The sequence below is a fragment of the Marmota flaviventris genome, chromosome 1 (assembly GCF_047511675.1).
Source record: "Marmota flaviventris isolate mMarFla1 chromosome 1, mMarFla1.hap1, whole genome shotgun sequence".
NCBI lineage: Eukaryota > Metazoa > Chordata > Mammalia > Rodentia > Sciuridae > Marmota > Marmota flaviventris.
In genome coordinates this window covers 90,346,106-90,362,419 of record NC_092498.1, presented here as the reverse complement: position 1 = coordinate 90,362,419, position 16,314 = coordinate 90,346,106, and the positions used below count along the sequence as shown (strand labels likewise).

Here is a 16,314-nt window from a genome sequence, read left to right as displayed (position 1 = left end):
ATTTAAGTTTGATGGATCGAAGTGATTTCCTCTTTTCAATTATGAGTGAATGACTTAAATATGTGAACATTTTCTTCCTATAAAGGAAACCTTGTTTGCATACATATACACATAAACTCAAGTTGAATAAAAATATGTTAGAGGCAATGCAAAACTAACCATATTGAACTCTTTTGCCTGTTGGGAATCTAATGTTAGCTCACTGGGTTGGAACTATGTTTAGTAATTATAAGTCAGTAAATTATTTTTATTGACTTAATATTTTAATTCAGATGTCATAAGCCATAGCAAGTAACCCAGTAGGAGAAATGTTGCCTCAGCTCTTAACAATAGATTTTAAATTGGACAGTTCAAATGGGAAATCTCAATGGGACTGTAGAGTCTTTTTTAAAATTGCATTTGGAAAGTCGGGTTATATTTCAAAATAAGGGCATAGCCTCAGTGCACATGGACCAGACCTTCCATACTTTACTAAAGAGGGCATTACATCTTCAGTTTTATATCCATAATTTATGCAATCCAAGCCATCGCTTCAGGATGCTTTTCAATGAAATATTGACTTTTAAAAAAGTATGTTTACCTCCTTGGCAAATACATCTTGTTGTAAAAGCTTGAGGTTCATTTCCTTTGTATTGCTGTATATTTTTATATTTAACAAACCTCTCTTTCAATTCTTAATTTCTTCTGTGTCTGTGATTGTTACCCTATTTGATTAGTTCACTTATTATGTTTTCCCCCTTCTTTCTCTACAAAATTACATAATTGCTTTATTGTTTCCTTTTTATTTAATACTGCTGTAATCACTGTTTCATTTTTATTAATTCATTCCTTCTGCTTGAATCTGTTTTGTTCTTTTTCTAATTCTGAATTGGATGCTCAATTCATTTACTTTCATTACTGCTTGTTTAGAAAACATGAAACTAGGAGTTTTTCTTTTTTTCTATTATCAGGAATTTCATAGGTCTTGATATGCAGCATGTTCATTATTATTCTTTACTAAATATTCTGTAATTTTGGTTTTGATCTCTTCTAGCCAGCAGTTGCTTCAGATAAAGTTTTGTTTCATTGTTTATAATTTTTCAGTGGTATGTTTCTTTGTTTAAGAACTTTGTAATTAATTTTTGTTTATTGAATTTTGATGAAAGAATTTTTCCATTGTTTGGATCTTATTTTGAAATTTGTACATCAACTGCTACATAGTCAACTTTTGCAAGTGTTCTTTGCAAGTGTTCATGGATCATCAGAGGTAGATTTATTTCCTATTTTCAGGGTAATGTTAAAGGAAAACCAGGTACATCCATCCACCTTCTTAATTATGATATTTTGGTATTTTATATATCATTTTTAAAAATTTGAGCTATCATGGGCTGACAGGTGTTTCGATTATTTTCTATATGCTCTGTAATTTTTGCTTCACAAAATTTTATTTTTGGGGGGGAGGAGTACAAGAAAGTGAACTCAGGGACACTTGACCACTGAGCCACATCCCCAGTCCATTTATTTATTTATTTATTTAATTTAGAGACAGGGTCTCACTGTGTTGCTTAGCACCTCACTTTTGCTGAGGCTGGCTTTGAACTCTCGATCCTCCTGCCTCAGCCTCCTGAGCTGCTGGGATAAAAGGCATGTGCCACCCTGCCTGGCTACATGTTGATTCTGTACCATTTAGTTTTGGGATGTTTGTAACTGTTAGACCCTCATAGTTTATTGTACCCTGCATCAGTATAAAGCCCACTTCTTTGTCTCATCTAGTGCTCTTCTTAGAATTCAAATTTAACTCACATGAAGAATCTGATCTTGTCTTTGCACATCTTTTTTACTTTTAGCCTTTATATTTTGATTTAGATGTGTATTAAATACTTTATACAACTGAATTTCTTAAATAAGTCAATCAGATGTTTTCTGTTGTATAATTGAAGGTAGCCACATTATCATCTATTGAAATGATAGGAATGTTTGATATTAATTACTCTCATATTTTATATTATGTTTTCTGTTTTTATATGTTTTTCAAAAATAGTTCATTATATTTTCTGGGCCACCTACTTTGTTATATATTTGGTTTTTCTGATTATCTCAAAATTTTATGTTTTAGTTCTTCTAGTGGTTAACTTGCTAATGAAAACTAAATTCTCTATTTATTCAGATAGTATTTATTGTCTCCATTATAAAAATTAGTAAATGTTGACCTCCCTTACCCCTTCCGCAATACCCACTTTATTTTTTTATATATTTTTAAAATTTTTATTGGTGCATACACATAAAAGTGGGATTCGATGTTATGTATTTACACGTGCACACAACATAACAATATAATCTGGTAAATTAATGTTTTATTTATATGTGACAGTGGAATGCATTACAGTTCTTATTACACATACGGAGCACAATTTTTCATATCTCTGGTTGTATACAAAGTATATTCACACCAATTCGTGTCTTCATACATGTACCAATACCCACTTTAGATGGCTTTAATATCTTGCTTACTTCTTGTGTCCCTTGATTATTAAGTAAAGCCCTTTTACTTTATATATCAGACATAAATGATATATTTTACCCTGTCTGTAAAAGACAAGGCAGTGATTCATACTTTCAATACCTGTTTCCTTTCCTTTCATAATGTAACTAATTCCTTGTTGCTGTTTTTTGGTTATATTATTTTCAAATTGTCCCAATATTTTAAGTGAGCATTCCCTTTTGTAGACTATATGGTGTACAAAAAGCACAGCCCCCCAAAATGTGACTGAGAAAGGTGGAAAAAAACAAACTTGACAAAGGCATAATTCCCTGGTAGTTCTTGTCTTGGTGATACTCAGTGTTGGCACTTTGCCCAAGGTGGTTCCTCAAGAAGTTCCTTCTAGAAACAATGGAGTTTCTTCAAGCCACGTCATTGTTTGCTTGTGAGTTTCCCTGCTGCTGTTGATACTTGGGTCCGATTTGCTTGGGTGTGACGTTTTTAGATCCAACTTTCTTTCCATGAGGTCTTTTTTTACTCTCCCCCAAGTGTTTTCCACACCCAAATGTTGCTATGAAGAGTTTGAAGCCAGGCTGACAATATTTCCGTGTTGAGGTGATTTATCTTTTGGCATATGTTTCCTAAAGATTATTTTTTGTTTTAAAGAAAAAAAGATTTTTTATTATGGAAAATTTTAAATATATACAACCTGAGATGAATTCTTTTCCTACGAGCCCAGTGAGCTTTCTAGGGAGTGCTTGGGTAGTGATTGTTTCCTGTCAGCTCTTCTGGGGACATGGCATGTTCTTTCCTCTGCAGGTTCCAGTTGGGTGGATGACATCTTTGAATGTCTCCTTTGTCCACTTGTTCTCTAGGGGCAAACTGTGGCTCATATGTTGCTTCTTGCTTGTTTCTCTTCCATGTTGGTTGTTTTTTCCTTAATATTTTTAACCCTTTGTTTGGTCTGCTTTTCTCACTCCTGACCTCCATGGATGCTATGATTCTGGTTTTCTTCTCTACATCTATCTTCCCTGTACTTTATTCACTCTTGTTCTCCTGAAACCCTGTTTTTGTGATTAACATGTATTTCTCAATGTTCATTAAGATATGTTTGATCTTGGTGGCACCATTGTTCTGTTTCTGATGTTAGTCTGTCTATCTCTTCTTCTCTTCCTCCTTCTCCTCCTCTTCCTCCTTTTCTTTTATTCCCTCTGTCCCTTTATCTTACTTTTTTTTCTTTTGTACTGCTAGGGATTGAACTCAGGGCAGTGTGCATGTTGAGCATGTGCTTTGCCAATGAGCTACTCCCATACCTTCTCTTCCCACTTTGAGGGGGCTTTTAAAAATTTTTTCCCCTCTTGCTTTTCCTCTTCTTCTCCATCTTCTCCTTCCTGGGGTCCTCATACTCATCTTTCTGTTACATTTCCTTCTTTTTCTTTTCTTCTTCCTCCCACTCCTTTCCCCCACCTTCTTTTTCCTTCTTCATTTTATTATTATTATATTTGAGTGAAATGAATTCTTTTTGTACCACCTATTTGCAGAAGATTTGTACCAGGAGGAAACAAGAGCAGTAGTACTCTAAGCAACCTGGGATTTTCCTTGGTTTATTTTGTGATTCCTATGCAGTGGTGTGTGTGTGTGTGTGTGTGTGTGTGTGTGTGTGTGTGTGTGGTGTATGTGTGTGCCTTTATGTTTTCCAAGATATCAGAGGGAAGCTATGGTAGGATTGCTCATAATTCAGCCTCTGCCCTCCACCAGCCTCAGTATCTCACGGCACCCCTCTTTGATATTCACAGCGTTTGATGACCCTTCCATACATAGTTTTAATTTAGATTACAGATTTTAATGTTATTTGTATTTCTGTTTCTTATTCTCCTTATTTTGGAGGTGATAACTTCTTAGAAGAAAGGGCTAAAATTTACTATCTTAAATCCAAAAGCACAATACTTTTCTCATAGCTAATCTTTGTGCACTCTTCCTCGAGGAGGATGGAGAGTGTACATTGCTGCATTTTGGTTTTGTTGTGATTGTTCTTGTTTTTTTTTTTTAGTTGCCATTAACATTCATTTTTATTGAGAACCTGAAATCATTTCTTTTCATATAGTACAGTGGTGTCTCTGTGAATAGGGAGAAAAATAGAGTGTGGGAATTTTAACTATATTTAAACTTTTTCTCTAACTTGTTGAGTTTATTTTATTAAATCAGAATTCACACACCATAAATTCATCCTTTCCCAGGATGCCATTTAATGGTTTTCAGCGTATCCACAAAGTCATGCAATCATTATCATTACCATGATCTAATTCTAGAACGTTTTCATCCCTGTAAAAAAGAAAAGTACTTGTTAGTAGTTACTCCCCATTCCTCCTTCCCCTAGTCTCTGGCAACTACTAATCAATTTTTTGTCTCTGTGAATTTGCCTTTTCTAGATTTTATTATGTAATGCATCATGTTTTCAAGGTTCATCTATATCAGAACATATATCAGTATTTCATTCCTTTGTGGCTGAATAACATTTCATTATATAGATATTACATATTTTGTTATTCATTTATCAAGTAACATGACTTGCACATTTGTACTTTTTATCTATTATCAACAATGCTACTGTGAACATTCATATACAAGTTTTTGTGTGGACATATGTTTTTAATACTCATGGGGTATAAACTAGGAGTGGAATTGATGGGTTTTATGCTAACTCTAGTTTAAACTTTTTTTATTCTTTTTTATTGATTTTATTATTTTTTAATACACGACAAAAGTGGAATGCATAATTCTTATTACACATATAGAGCACAATTTTTCATATCTCTGTATATAAAGTATGTTCATGCCAATTTATGCCTTTATACATGTACTTTGTTATTTTTTTGCATTATAATTCTTAATACATATATATATATATACCACAATTTTTCATATCTCTGTTTGTATATAAAGTATGTTGACACCCAATTCAAGTCTTCATACATGTACTTTGTATAATGATATCCTTCACATTCCACCATCTTAGCTAATCCCCTGCCCCTCCCTTTCCCTCCCACCCCTCCTTCCTATCTAGAATTAATCTAAACCTCCCATGCTCTCCCTCCCTACCCCACTATGAGTTACCCCCCTTATATCAGAGAAAACACTAGGCGTTTGTTTTTTTGGGATTGGCTAACTTCACTTAGCATTATCTTCTCCAAGGCCATCCATTTACCTGTAAATGCCATGATTTTGTTCTTTTTTAATGCTAAGTAAAATTCCATTGTGTATATATGCCACATTTTTGTTGTTGTTGTTGTTGTTTTGTTTTTAATACCAGGGGTTGAACTCAGGGGCACTCAACCACTGAACCACATCCCTAGCCTTATTTTGTATTCTGTTTAGTGAATTGCTCAGGGCCTTGCTAAGTTGCTGAGGCTGGCTTTGAACTCATGATCCTCCTGCCTCAGCCTTCCGAGGCACTAGGACTACAAATGTGTATCACTGTGCCTGGTACACTGCTGTATTTTGTTTAGCTTGATGTTTTTGTTCAGTCCCCAAATACCTATGTTTTCTTCCCTCCACCTGAAAAGACTCACTTGAGATATCACCTGTTTTCGAAGTTCTCACATTGGCAGATGCCAGGTTCCCTGTGAACTTCCAATTCAAGGACTCTTATTTCTTTTTTACTAGTTTGCTGCTTACATATAGTTTCAGTAACAAACTAACCTTCAAATGTAATGCAGCACACCTAAATGTAAGTGTGTCACCCACTTATGTTACAGGACAAGTGTCTCTTGATTGACAGGTGGTTCTATGATAAGCAGAGTCTATCATCTAAAGGACTTCTATTGTGCTTGTCTACATCAAGCCAGCAAAAGGGGGAAGATATGGAGAAATAGGTACAGGAGATTTTACAGGCCCTAACCATGGTGGAAATACATCCCCTCTCCTCTTGCTGTACTATCTAGCAATAAGCAGAAGAGATTCCGCACAATGTAGACAGTCTTGTGAACAGGAAACAGAGGAGCGGTAGGAGTCTGGTGAATAGCTACCTGCCTAATTGCTCTCCACTTTGCCTGTCATAAATGTCTCAGTGACAAAGGAATTTAAGTGTTTCTAACCAAATTAGTCTTTTCATTCATTCATCGAATATTCAATATCTTCCTTCTGCATACCAACTGCATGACTTAAGCAGTTGGAGTTATCTTAACCCCTACCATAGAAATGATAATTATTTTTCTGAGTAGTCCTAGAAGAAAAAACAAATGAATTAGTTTTAAAAAAAATCTTTTATTACAACTGAGACTTTCTGAGAAATTTGACCTCTTCAGTAAAAAGGAAAGCGGTTGAATAATCCCCTAAGGGCCAGTAACTACAAAGTCATAGGATATTGTGTTATCAATCAAGATGGATTCCCCTGTAGAAGTTTATTCATCCACATAACTTACGGTTCAGTACATTTTTAAAGAGTTCATAAGTGAATGTGTCCTCCAAAGGGAAGTCATCGACCATTGTTTTAAAACAGGCTTTTCATGGTTGAGTCTACACAGCTCAAATAAAAGCAAAAGATGCAAGTGCTACATAGATGTGGGTACGAGCAAGTCCACAGAATTAGAACTTACTTAATATCATGCAAGTTTTGGATAATGAAATCCAAATCCATGCTTGCTTCTTAGAAGTCAAGTGGAGGATGTTCCTCACCTCACCTTCTTATTCTGTCCCATTAAAATGTATCAGCAAAACAACTTGTGTTCCTGCTATGTAGAAATAAGAAAAGAATTTTAATTGTTTTAGCTAAGCTTTCCCACTTTCCCACTAAAGTTTTTTGAGAGACACAGCATCCCTCAGCCAGGAAACAAAGACACCCCTGGGTGTGTGAATAGGAAAAGGGTACAAAAGAACTGAGCCACTTCAGGACTGTTCCTGAGACCCTTGCATGTCCTCATATCCCACTAGGAGCCATTGTTCACCTTCTTCAGACACCCACTCCTTTTCTGTTTTTTTCAGTGGATTTAAATGTGTGTGTGTGTGTGTGTGTGTATGTGTGTATGTGTGAGCTAGTGTCCTTCTCTTTGATAACATGGCTTAAAAATAATGCACATTCAGTCTTTGAGCCAGATCTGCTTTCAGGTTGCTATTACCTTTTATTTATTACCAATTCATTGGTAATATTTATCAAGCCAGAGTATATTTGATGGAACAGATTTACTAAATATTTCTCGAATCTAGACCTTAAATATCATAGAGACTATTGAGAAACAATAATAGTTCTTCAAACAGTTCTATTTATTTTCATACATTTTTCTTTTTCTTCTTCGTCATAACTCTATGAGGTAGTGACTACTATCCCACATTTAACAGATGAAAACGCTGAAATTTAGGAAGGAACCATAAGCTTCCTAAGATCACATGTCTCCCAGGAGAGGGGCAGGATTCAAGCATAAGCTGGTAGCCATTCCTGTGGCAGGTTTTTTTCCTGGTAAATGAAAGAGAGTGACTTCACTCTTGGAAGAAGGGTGACATATTTTCACTGATGTGACTGGAATATTGAGCTTCTGACCCATGTTTTTAAAAATCATCTCCATCCACAGATTTTTCCAAAGCACTTATTTATTATAGTGATGATTCTTGGTGAGACTGAGAATATATTGGTCAGACAATTATGCTTTATTGTTGTCTAACTCGATAGTTACTTACTATGGTTTTTTGGGTTTTTTGTTTGTTATTTTCTTGTTCAGTACAGGGGCACTCAACCACTGAGCCACATCCCCAGCCCTATTTTGTATTTTATTTAAAGACAGGGTCTGAGTTGCTTAGCGCTTCACTTTTGCTGAGGCTGGCTTATCAAATTGTGATTCTGCCTCAGTCTCTGAGCTGCTGGGATCACAGGCGTGGGCCACCAAGCCCAGCTACTCTGGTTCTTCGTAGTTCCCCTTTTCATTGTCAACAGAGCCCTGAGCCTACAAGCACAGGAGCACTTACTCCAGTTGTGTGCACCTTTAAGTAGCACTAACAGGAAAAACTGAATCAGTACAGTTTGAACTTTAGTTGGACACTGCCCATAGCTTGGAGGGGATCTAGGGCTAGAGAAAGGTCACAGACACGGGAAAACACAGTAGTTCTGACTACAGAGCTGGCTCCAGGCCGTAGGACACATGGCCCATTGCCTTATTTTCCACAGGGAACCGATTGCTGTCCAACAGCACGAGCCTTTGTGACAGCATGAGCCTTTGTAGCTGGATGTAATGATTGGAACCCAGAGGGCGTTGGCTTCTTGGTGTCTTTTATGCAGATGAGCGGAACCCATAAGAACGTATTACATAACGTAATTGTAATAATTAAAATAAAACCCAATGGCCTAAGTGGCAGGTTGCTAAATAAAATCTGGGCCGCTCGACCTACTGTTCTTTAATTTACCATGACCTCCTGTTTTTCTAGGGTGACAGAGAAGCAGAGCTGGGGCTGCCTTTTTCTCCTCTGTGTGACAGGAAGTCGACCATGGTTGCTCAGTCACAAGTAGGTAGGTGTCTGCCAGCCATTTGGACAGCAGGAAACACCAGCTGGGAAGTCTCTGGAAGTTCAGCAGAGATGTTCTATGTGATTCCTTGGCCAGGAGATTGGCTCTGTTCTGCCATGCGGTGCCATGGGCTTTGGCTGCTTGGATGGATGGAGCTTCTTCATTCCTCTGCTTGGAATATGGCTAGTTTCTGGGGGAGATCAGACAGTGACACTGTGGTATCTCTGATGTTCCCTGCCATGAAGAAAGGGGTTTCAGCTTTCTAAGGAAATGATGAGTCATTGTCAGGAAGCAAGTTCTGCCTTAGTCTTTCCATCCTGCTTACAACACTAGAAGTCTCTATGGCATATCTCCTCGTGATGCTACTGCTAGTTCAGTGTTTAGGATGGACCCATTTTCTGGATGACTCTACTTCCAGGAATAGCTCTTCAAATATTTTTCTTCCTTCCTTTTCTTTTTTTTTTTAAACTAAACAAAACATTACTTTTTGGTGAGGATCACTTTTGTATTGTTAATGACTACATTACGTGTATAGCAAAAATCTTCAGCTATGGGCGGTGGTAGCAGTGCCATCCATAAATTAAATGTAATGCATACATTAAATATCATCAGTGATCTCCACCTTGAAGAGTGAAATCATTCAAAAAATAAATTTAATAAGCATTTATCAATTTTTCTACTTGTATTTTGAATCCTTGTTCATTTTTTTTTCATAATATAACTTGAATCCTGTCAAGTATTAGACACTGCTATGCATTAAAATAGACATTATAAAATCAAAGACAAGTGATATATGTATCTGTCTTCCAAGATATTAAATCAGTTAGGGGGGAGTGGGTAAGATGTTATAAAAACAAAAATCTTTCAGAGCATTAATATGTTAAGGTAGATTTCTGAACGTTGAACCTCGCAGTACAAAATAGAGTGTGGGAACCCTTAGACCCAGTGGTCCATTCTAGACCTACTGGAGAGAAATCATTGAGCTGCATCCTGGGAAGTAAGCCGGTGTTATCTAGGCAAATAGTGAATTGTATTAGAGATGAGTTAGGGGTGGGTGGGACAGCAGTCCAGGAGGACGTACAACAGAGAAGAGAAATTGTGGTCAGTGAATTCTAAACAGCTCCATATGGCAGGAGCAGTAGGAAGGGAGTAGGATGCAGCAAAGGACATGTCTGGAGAGAAAATCAGGCCCAGATTTTATATTGCGTTAAGAATAGCACATGCCTACACTTTCTGTCCAGAATGAGGATCTACCTAAAGAATTTAATGCAAGGTTAAATAACACTTAAATTCATGTTTTAGCCTGTGGGCGTAATTGGACCCACCACCTGTTTTTGTAAATAAATTTTATTATAACACAGCTATGCCCCTTCATTTACATATTGCCTGTGCTTTTGCACTACAGGCGGCAGAGCTGAGTGGTTTTAATAGAGATGAGTGGCCTACAAAACCTAAAGTCACCCTCTAGTCTTTTGCAGAAAGTTTGCTGACCCTCTTTTAGAAACACTTCCCCACCAGTAGTAGGGAGGATGAGTTGGAGGGTTTTGGTTAAGAATAGCAGTGAGGAAACCCATTGGATGCCTCCTGCAGGACTGGGAGGGAAAGATGAGGCTTGTCAGAACTGAGTTGGTGACTCTCCAGAGGGACTCTCCAGAGTAAAGATGGCATACCAAGTGAGAAGGATTTGGCTGAATACAAAGTTCTGGGAAAGGAGGGAATTTAGAGTACATGGTTGGACCTCAATCTCAGTTACAAGGTTGGAGGAAAAGCTAATATGTTAGCTTTGGTTTGGATATGTTGCATTTAACTTGGGGGAAAAGTCATAATGGGACCATCAAATACTTGAGTTTGAGCTCAACGTTATACTATAATTAACTAGAACACAAATGTGGCTTTCAGTGTTTATCAGGATACTACTGATACGTGGTTAGGACAATTCTTGTTTTGTCAATTCCATGGTAGGAATTTTTAGCATCCTTCACTGTTGAGCATCAAAGACTGGTATCACCCTAATGTCCATCATGGTGAAAACCAAATATGTATTCATACATTTCCAGATATCCACTGGGAAAATATCCTTTGGTTGATATTAGTTTTCTTCCAACTTTCACGTGGCTCACTCCCCTCCCATCCATCTTGCCATATTAACTTTCCCAAAGAACATTTTGAAAATCTTATTACAGTGTTGCTCAGACATCTTCAGGGGTTTCCAGTGCCCTGTTAGGTCCCAGCTCCCTAGGAATCCCCCTTCCTGAACAATGGGTGATCTACCTTCTGAGCTTTCTTTTCTTAAGTCTAAAAGAGTCCAGAAGCCCCCAAACATTGCTCAACACCTCCTGCACTGTCCCATCTGCCACTTCACTAACCCCACCCAGTCTACCCAGAATGAGTGGCCCTGTCTTCCTCTCCACCCATTCTTAAGCCCTCAGCTCAAACACTACAACCTCATAAAGCTGTTCACAGGTCTGTCAGCGGAGGGCAGTGTCCCCTCTCTCTCACCTTCCCAGGAGTATTCATCTGTCCTCCTCTGGCCCTCCAAATGCTCCTTGGGGTCATCTTTGTGTTCATTTAATCTCTCCTGTAAATTCCTTGTGGGCAGGCCGGTGCTGTTATTCTTCTCACAATTCCTATTACACTGCTTATTACACAGCAGGTGCTGAATATGTATTTTAAAGTACTTAATTGTATTTCCTATTGAAAAGCCATAAAGTTAGGAAGGAGACACAGAACTGACTCATGGCATTCAAATCAAGGAATCTATTAAACGAACAAGACCCGCTGGCTCTTAATCTGATCTTCAGCTCCTGTACAGATGAATTTTAAAAGACAGAAAAGACTCACCAGTTTCCCCTGGGGAACGTGGAACAGCCCATTGACTCTGTAGTTCCTCTGAGGCATTGCTGTTTCTCTGCAGGTTTTATTGATTTCATTGTGGAACCGACCTTCACTGTGCTCACGGACATGACCGAAAAGATTGTGAGTCCATTAATCGATGAAACCTCCCAGACTGGTGGGACAGGACAGAGGCGCTCAAGGTCAGTGGAGAAGTTTGAGGATGGGCGTGGGGGTTGGCCTGTCCTCAAGGATCCCCTCCTGTTGGTGGGGATCCTCACCTTCTTTTTTGGAGAGATCTACTGCTTATTTCCTCAGAGAAGTTAAAACTATACTCTCTGTACTCTCCAGGCTGGCCTGAAAATGGTAACCCACATTCAAATTATGACTGGCAGGTCCCTGGTGCCCCCAATCCCGGTCCTCTCTTGGCCTTTGCTCATGGCAGGAGCAACCACTGAACTTTAGCCCACTGTTCCCAGACAGCCTTGCTCCTGATTCTTCAAAAAGATAGTACCACTGATCAGAGTTCTTACAAGAACTGAAACTGACATTCATTTCTAGGTTCAAGAAGAGAATGAATAGAGAGAAAAAAAAAAAACCCTGAACATTTTTAATTGCCTTCTGCTTCAGTGCTGTTGTTCCAAATGGAGAAGAGTGTAGACTAGGAGAACTCAGACTCTGGAGTGAGCGTGCTGGTGTTAGAATCCAGACTCCATCACTTATTACCTGTGCAGTCTCAGGCAGGTTCCTCGTTTTCCTCATCTGGGAAAGTATGGATTATAATATTCATAGGTTGCTGGGAAGATTCAGTGAGTTATTCATTATATAATTGCTTAGAACAGAATCTGGCATTAAATTTAACTGCATTAAAGCTGGCAATTAGTCTTTATTGGCAGGGTTACCGCCACTGCTCCTACAACTACTACACCTATATTACTACTACTGCTAGTACTATTACTACTGCCACCACTATGACTTGAATGAAAACTACTAATACCTCCACCACTACTATAGCTAGTGTTACTATACACTATTGCTACTGTTACTACTGCTACTACTATAATGACATTCTCCTCCTCATCCATGCAAAACCCTGGGCTTCATCATCAAGGAGGAAAAAACATAGAGTGGATAGGAAGAAGAGAAGAAAAGATCAGGAAAAGAAGTTAATGGGGAGGAGGGAAGTAAGAGGAACATTAGGTCAGGGAGATGTCAGGGATACTCAAGATGGACTACCATTGAGGTTGCTAACAAAGAGGACAGAAGCCCGTGACCAAGTCCTCACAATCCCAGGGCTCTTTAAGCACTGGTTGAAACTTACTTTGCTTCTCCAGGCAGTCTTCACTGTCATTTAGTGACAAATTGGTCTTCATTGTCATAGTCATTTATGCCAGTCACTGCCTTAGCCACTGAGGATGGTATTTTCTGATATTTGCTAAATCACCCACATTCGAAGAATAAAGTAGTATTCATTTAAAGTAAGGCCTTTTGCACAACTTCATCCTCCACAACCTCCAAGCTGTGTGTGTTTCTCTGTCATCTCCAAGGCACATGAGGAAATCCTCACTCCTTGTGTACTCAGAAAACCAAGATCAAAGGGACACTGAGTCCAGGACAAGGAAGGAGCTGGAGAGGGAGAGAGAGAGGACCAAATTGCTGGGTAACTTGGAAAAGCAGCCAGTGTAGAAGCAGGGGGTAAACTGTGTAACAAGTAGATTTCCAAGTTCAAATTCATTTATATGAGATAATAGACTGGAAAATTCATGTGGGTGGATTCTAGGTACAGGAAAAAAGAAGGGATCACTCAGCACAGAAGAGAAGGAGGACTGTGAAGACTCCTGAGGATGCAGGGTCGATATTTTTCCTGCTGAAAATTTAGAATTTCCCACCTTTCATATTTAGAAAATGTATTTCCAGGAATATATTTTCAGGACCCAGGAATTTTATGACAATGTATTGACGAGTGCTAACTGCCTTTCTCTTGGGTTTGCTTGTTGCATAAGTCTTTCAAACAGTAACACCCCTCTTCCATGCAATTTCTTGTTTTGTCCTCCAGTTTGAACAGCATCAGCTCATCAGATGCAAAGCAGCGATCAGGTGTCAAGAGCTCTGGGTCGGAAGGAAGTGCCCCCATCAACAATTCCGTTATCCCTGTTGACTATAAGAGCTTTAAAGCCACTTGGACGGAGGTGGTGCACATCAATCGGGAGAGATGGAGAGCCAAGGTGCCAAAAGGTAATATGCTATGGGGGAAAGAATCTTCTGGGACACCTAAACCAACTCAGCATTCACTCATGAAGCAATGGTTGCCTTCCCTGACTATGAATGTTGCAAATAAAACACAAGTGCTCAGGGTGCTGCAGTCAATGAATATTAGGCTCTCCCATCTTTGATCTTCATTACCTGAAACTCAATGTGTGGTAAACTGTGGCAGGCCTCGGTGCCTCCTGCCATCTTGCCCTTTGTGATTTAACTGGACTCTTTTTCCTGGTGTGATGATTCTGTGGGGGATGGGTATTATTATTTCTTGGTTTTTGTTAGACCATCTTGACAGACTCATTTCATGTTCTGAGGCCTTTACTTTTTCTTTTGCCTAAGCCAAGCCCAGCCAATACCCACCTTGGCCATTATATTGGGATATTAGGAGCTTTTCTTTCCTTATGTGCATGCATTTTTATGTTTCTTTCATATTCACTATTTCCATTCACTCATTGCTTCGACCGTAAAACTGCTTTTCTGAGATGGTGTGACTTGTAAGTAAACAGAATCCCCTGAGTAAACATCATCAAAAGTTCAGACCAGAAAAACTGTCTTGTGGGACTATTCACAAAGTCGGAAATTCACTCATTTCTTGGAAGCTTAACATGCTGGTGTGAACAAATGAACTTCACGATCAGCATGTGCTACGTGAGCAGCCTGTATCTTAGGTCCGGAGGCACCATAAACAGAGGTGGCAAAAACCTGATGTGAGGGGGTAAAGCTGTGAGGCCTGGTTCCAGCCAGAGATACAGATGTGGGTGACTCTTGGGGCTCAGTGAAGGGCCTGATTCCAGTGAGCTGTGCGGAGGTGAGCCTTCAACAATAGTCAGTTTTTGCTGACATCTGTGGTGTGTCTAGTGCTGAGGACATAGAGATGAGTAACAGACATCATCTTTATCCTCAGTGGTGGCAGTCTTTGGCAGGAGAGGGACAGAGACATTACTTTGGAGTTGCCTGCATAGGAAGCGTAGGACTTCAGTCGCAACCTTGTACTTGTCACCAGCCTCCACAAACCCTGAGCCCCAGACCCTCACAGCAGTCAAGGAGGGTTTTAACCCAAACACACTCCCCACAATTTTATTCTCCCAGTTTCAGGGCAACGTGTGAAAAGAAGGGTGGGATGGTGGATGTCTTAGTCCATTTTCTGTTGCTATAAGAACATACCTAAGCTTGGAAATTTATAAAGACTAAAAAATGTATTTGTTTCACAGTTCTGGAGGCTAAGAAGTCCAAGAACACACTCTTGGCATCTGCCTAGTGGAGGACATCACTTGGTGAGGCAGACCAAGCATGTTAGCTCAGCTTCTCTTCTCCTTTCTACAGAGTCACTCCTGCCATCATGAAGGCCCAGACTTATGACCTTTTCTAATCCTAATTACCTCCCAATGGTCCCACCTTGAAGCAATGTATAAATTTAGGGATTAAATTTTCAACTTGTGAAATTTGGAGGATACTTTGATACCATATAGTGGAAGAGCATGACTGTATAAGTCTCGATCCTTATACATCAGTGGAGAGGAGCAGCCTCACTGTTGGAGTTATTTAAAAGTCCAACAATGTGACTTGCCCACAAAATCCTGTCCACATGGCTGCTCATTGAGGAGAGGCAAAGTGTTTGTATTTAGGGTGCTTCTAGGGCATAATTGGACCCTTATCATTTGGGACAGATGTTGCACCCTGAGCTGCAGAGGGAGCCAACACCTCTTCCATATTTTAAGTGTTGGAGGTCTCGCAGTCCATTCAAATGCTGTAAACATTCAAATCCTCCATGTTGGCAGGCATTGCAAGCAGCCATGGCAGCTCCTGCATCATGTCAAAAGAAGCACACACTCGCAATCAATTGCACTTGAAAATCCAAGTCCTGACAAGGCACAGTTTAAAGAGGTACTTCAAAATAGTTTGTTTGCAATCATCTAGCTTACAAAAATTACTTTCTGAAACTAATTACCTGGGAAAATACTAGGCAATTTCTTTTCCTATGGAAAACTGGCTTTTTAAAAAAGGACAGGTAAATAGCTCAAATTTTTCAATGTATTAGGTATGCAGATAAAGATGTGTTAGGCTATTTTAGCAGCATAGAACAACTATTCCCTCACCCTGCTTGGGCCTTTCGTAAGGCCCTGTGTAGTCAGGATTTGAAGAACACCTGAGTGGACCTGAAGGAGGCATTAGAAATGGGAACAAGGAGAAAGGAGAGGATCCAGGTGCAGAGCCCGGGTTATGGGTATTTTGTGGGAAGATCATTTGGTTACCAAGGCAGATTTCAGTAAGTGGG

General features: G+C 39.2%; 1 protein-coding gene across 6 annotated transcripts in view; it reads left to right on the top strand.

Annotated features, from left to right (window-relative positions):
* Positions 1-16,314, top strand: part of Pde1c (phosphodiesterase 1C) — a 503,259-nt gene that overhangs the window by 419,593 nt on the left and 67,352 nt on the right. For all 6 annotated transcript variants that reach the window (XM_071613983.1, XM_027939700.3, XM_071613981.1 and 3 more), the window contains 3 exons: positions 8,870-8,951; positions 11,863-11,983; positions 13,837-14,015. In XM_071613983.1, coding sequence (XP_071470084.1) covers positions 8,870-8,951; positions 11,863-11,983; positions 13,837-14,015 — 382 coding nt within the window. The remainder of the gene's footprint in view (positions 1-8,869; positions 8,952-11,862; positions 11,984-13,836; positions 14,016-16,314) is intronic.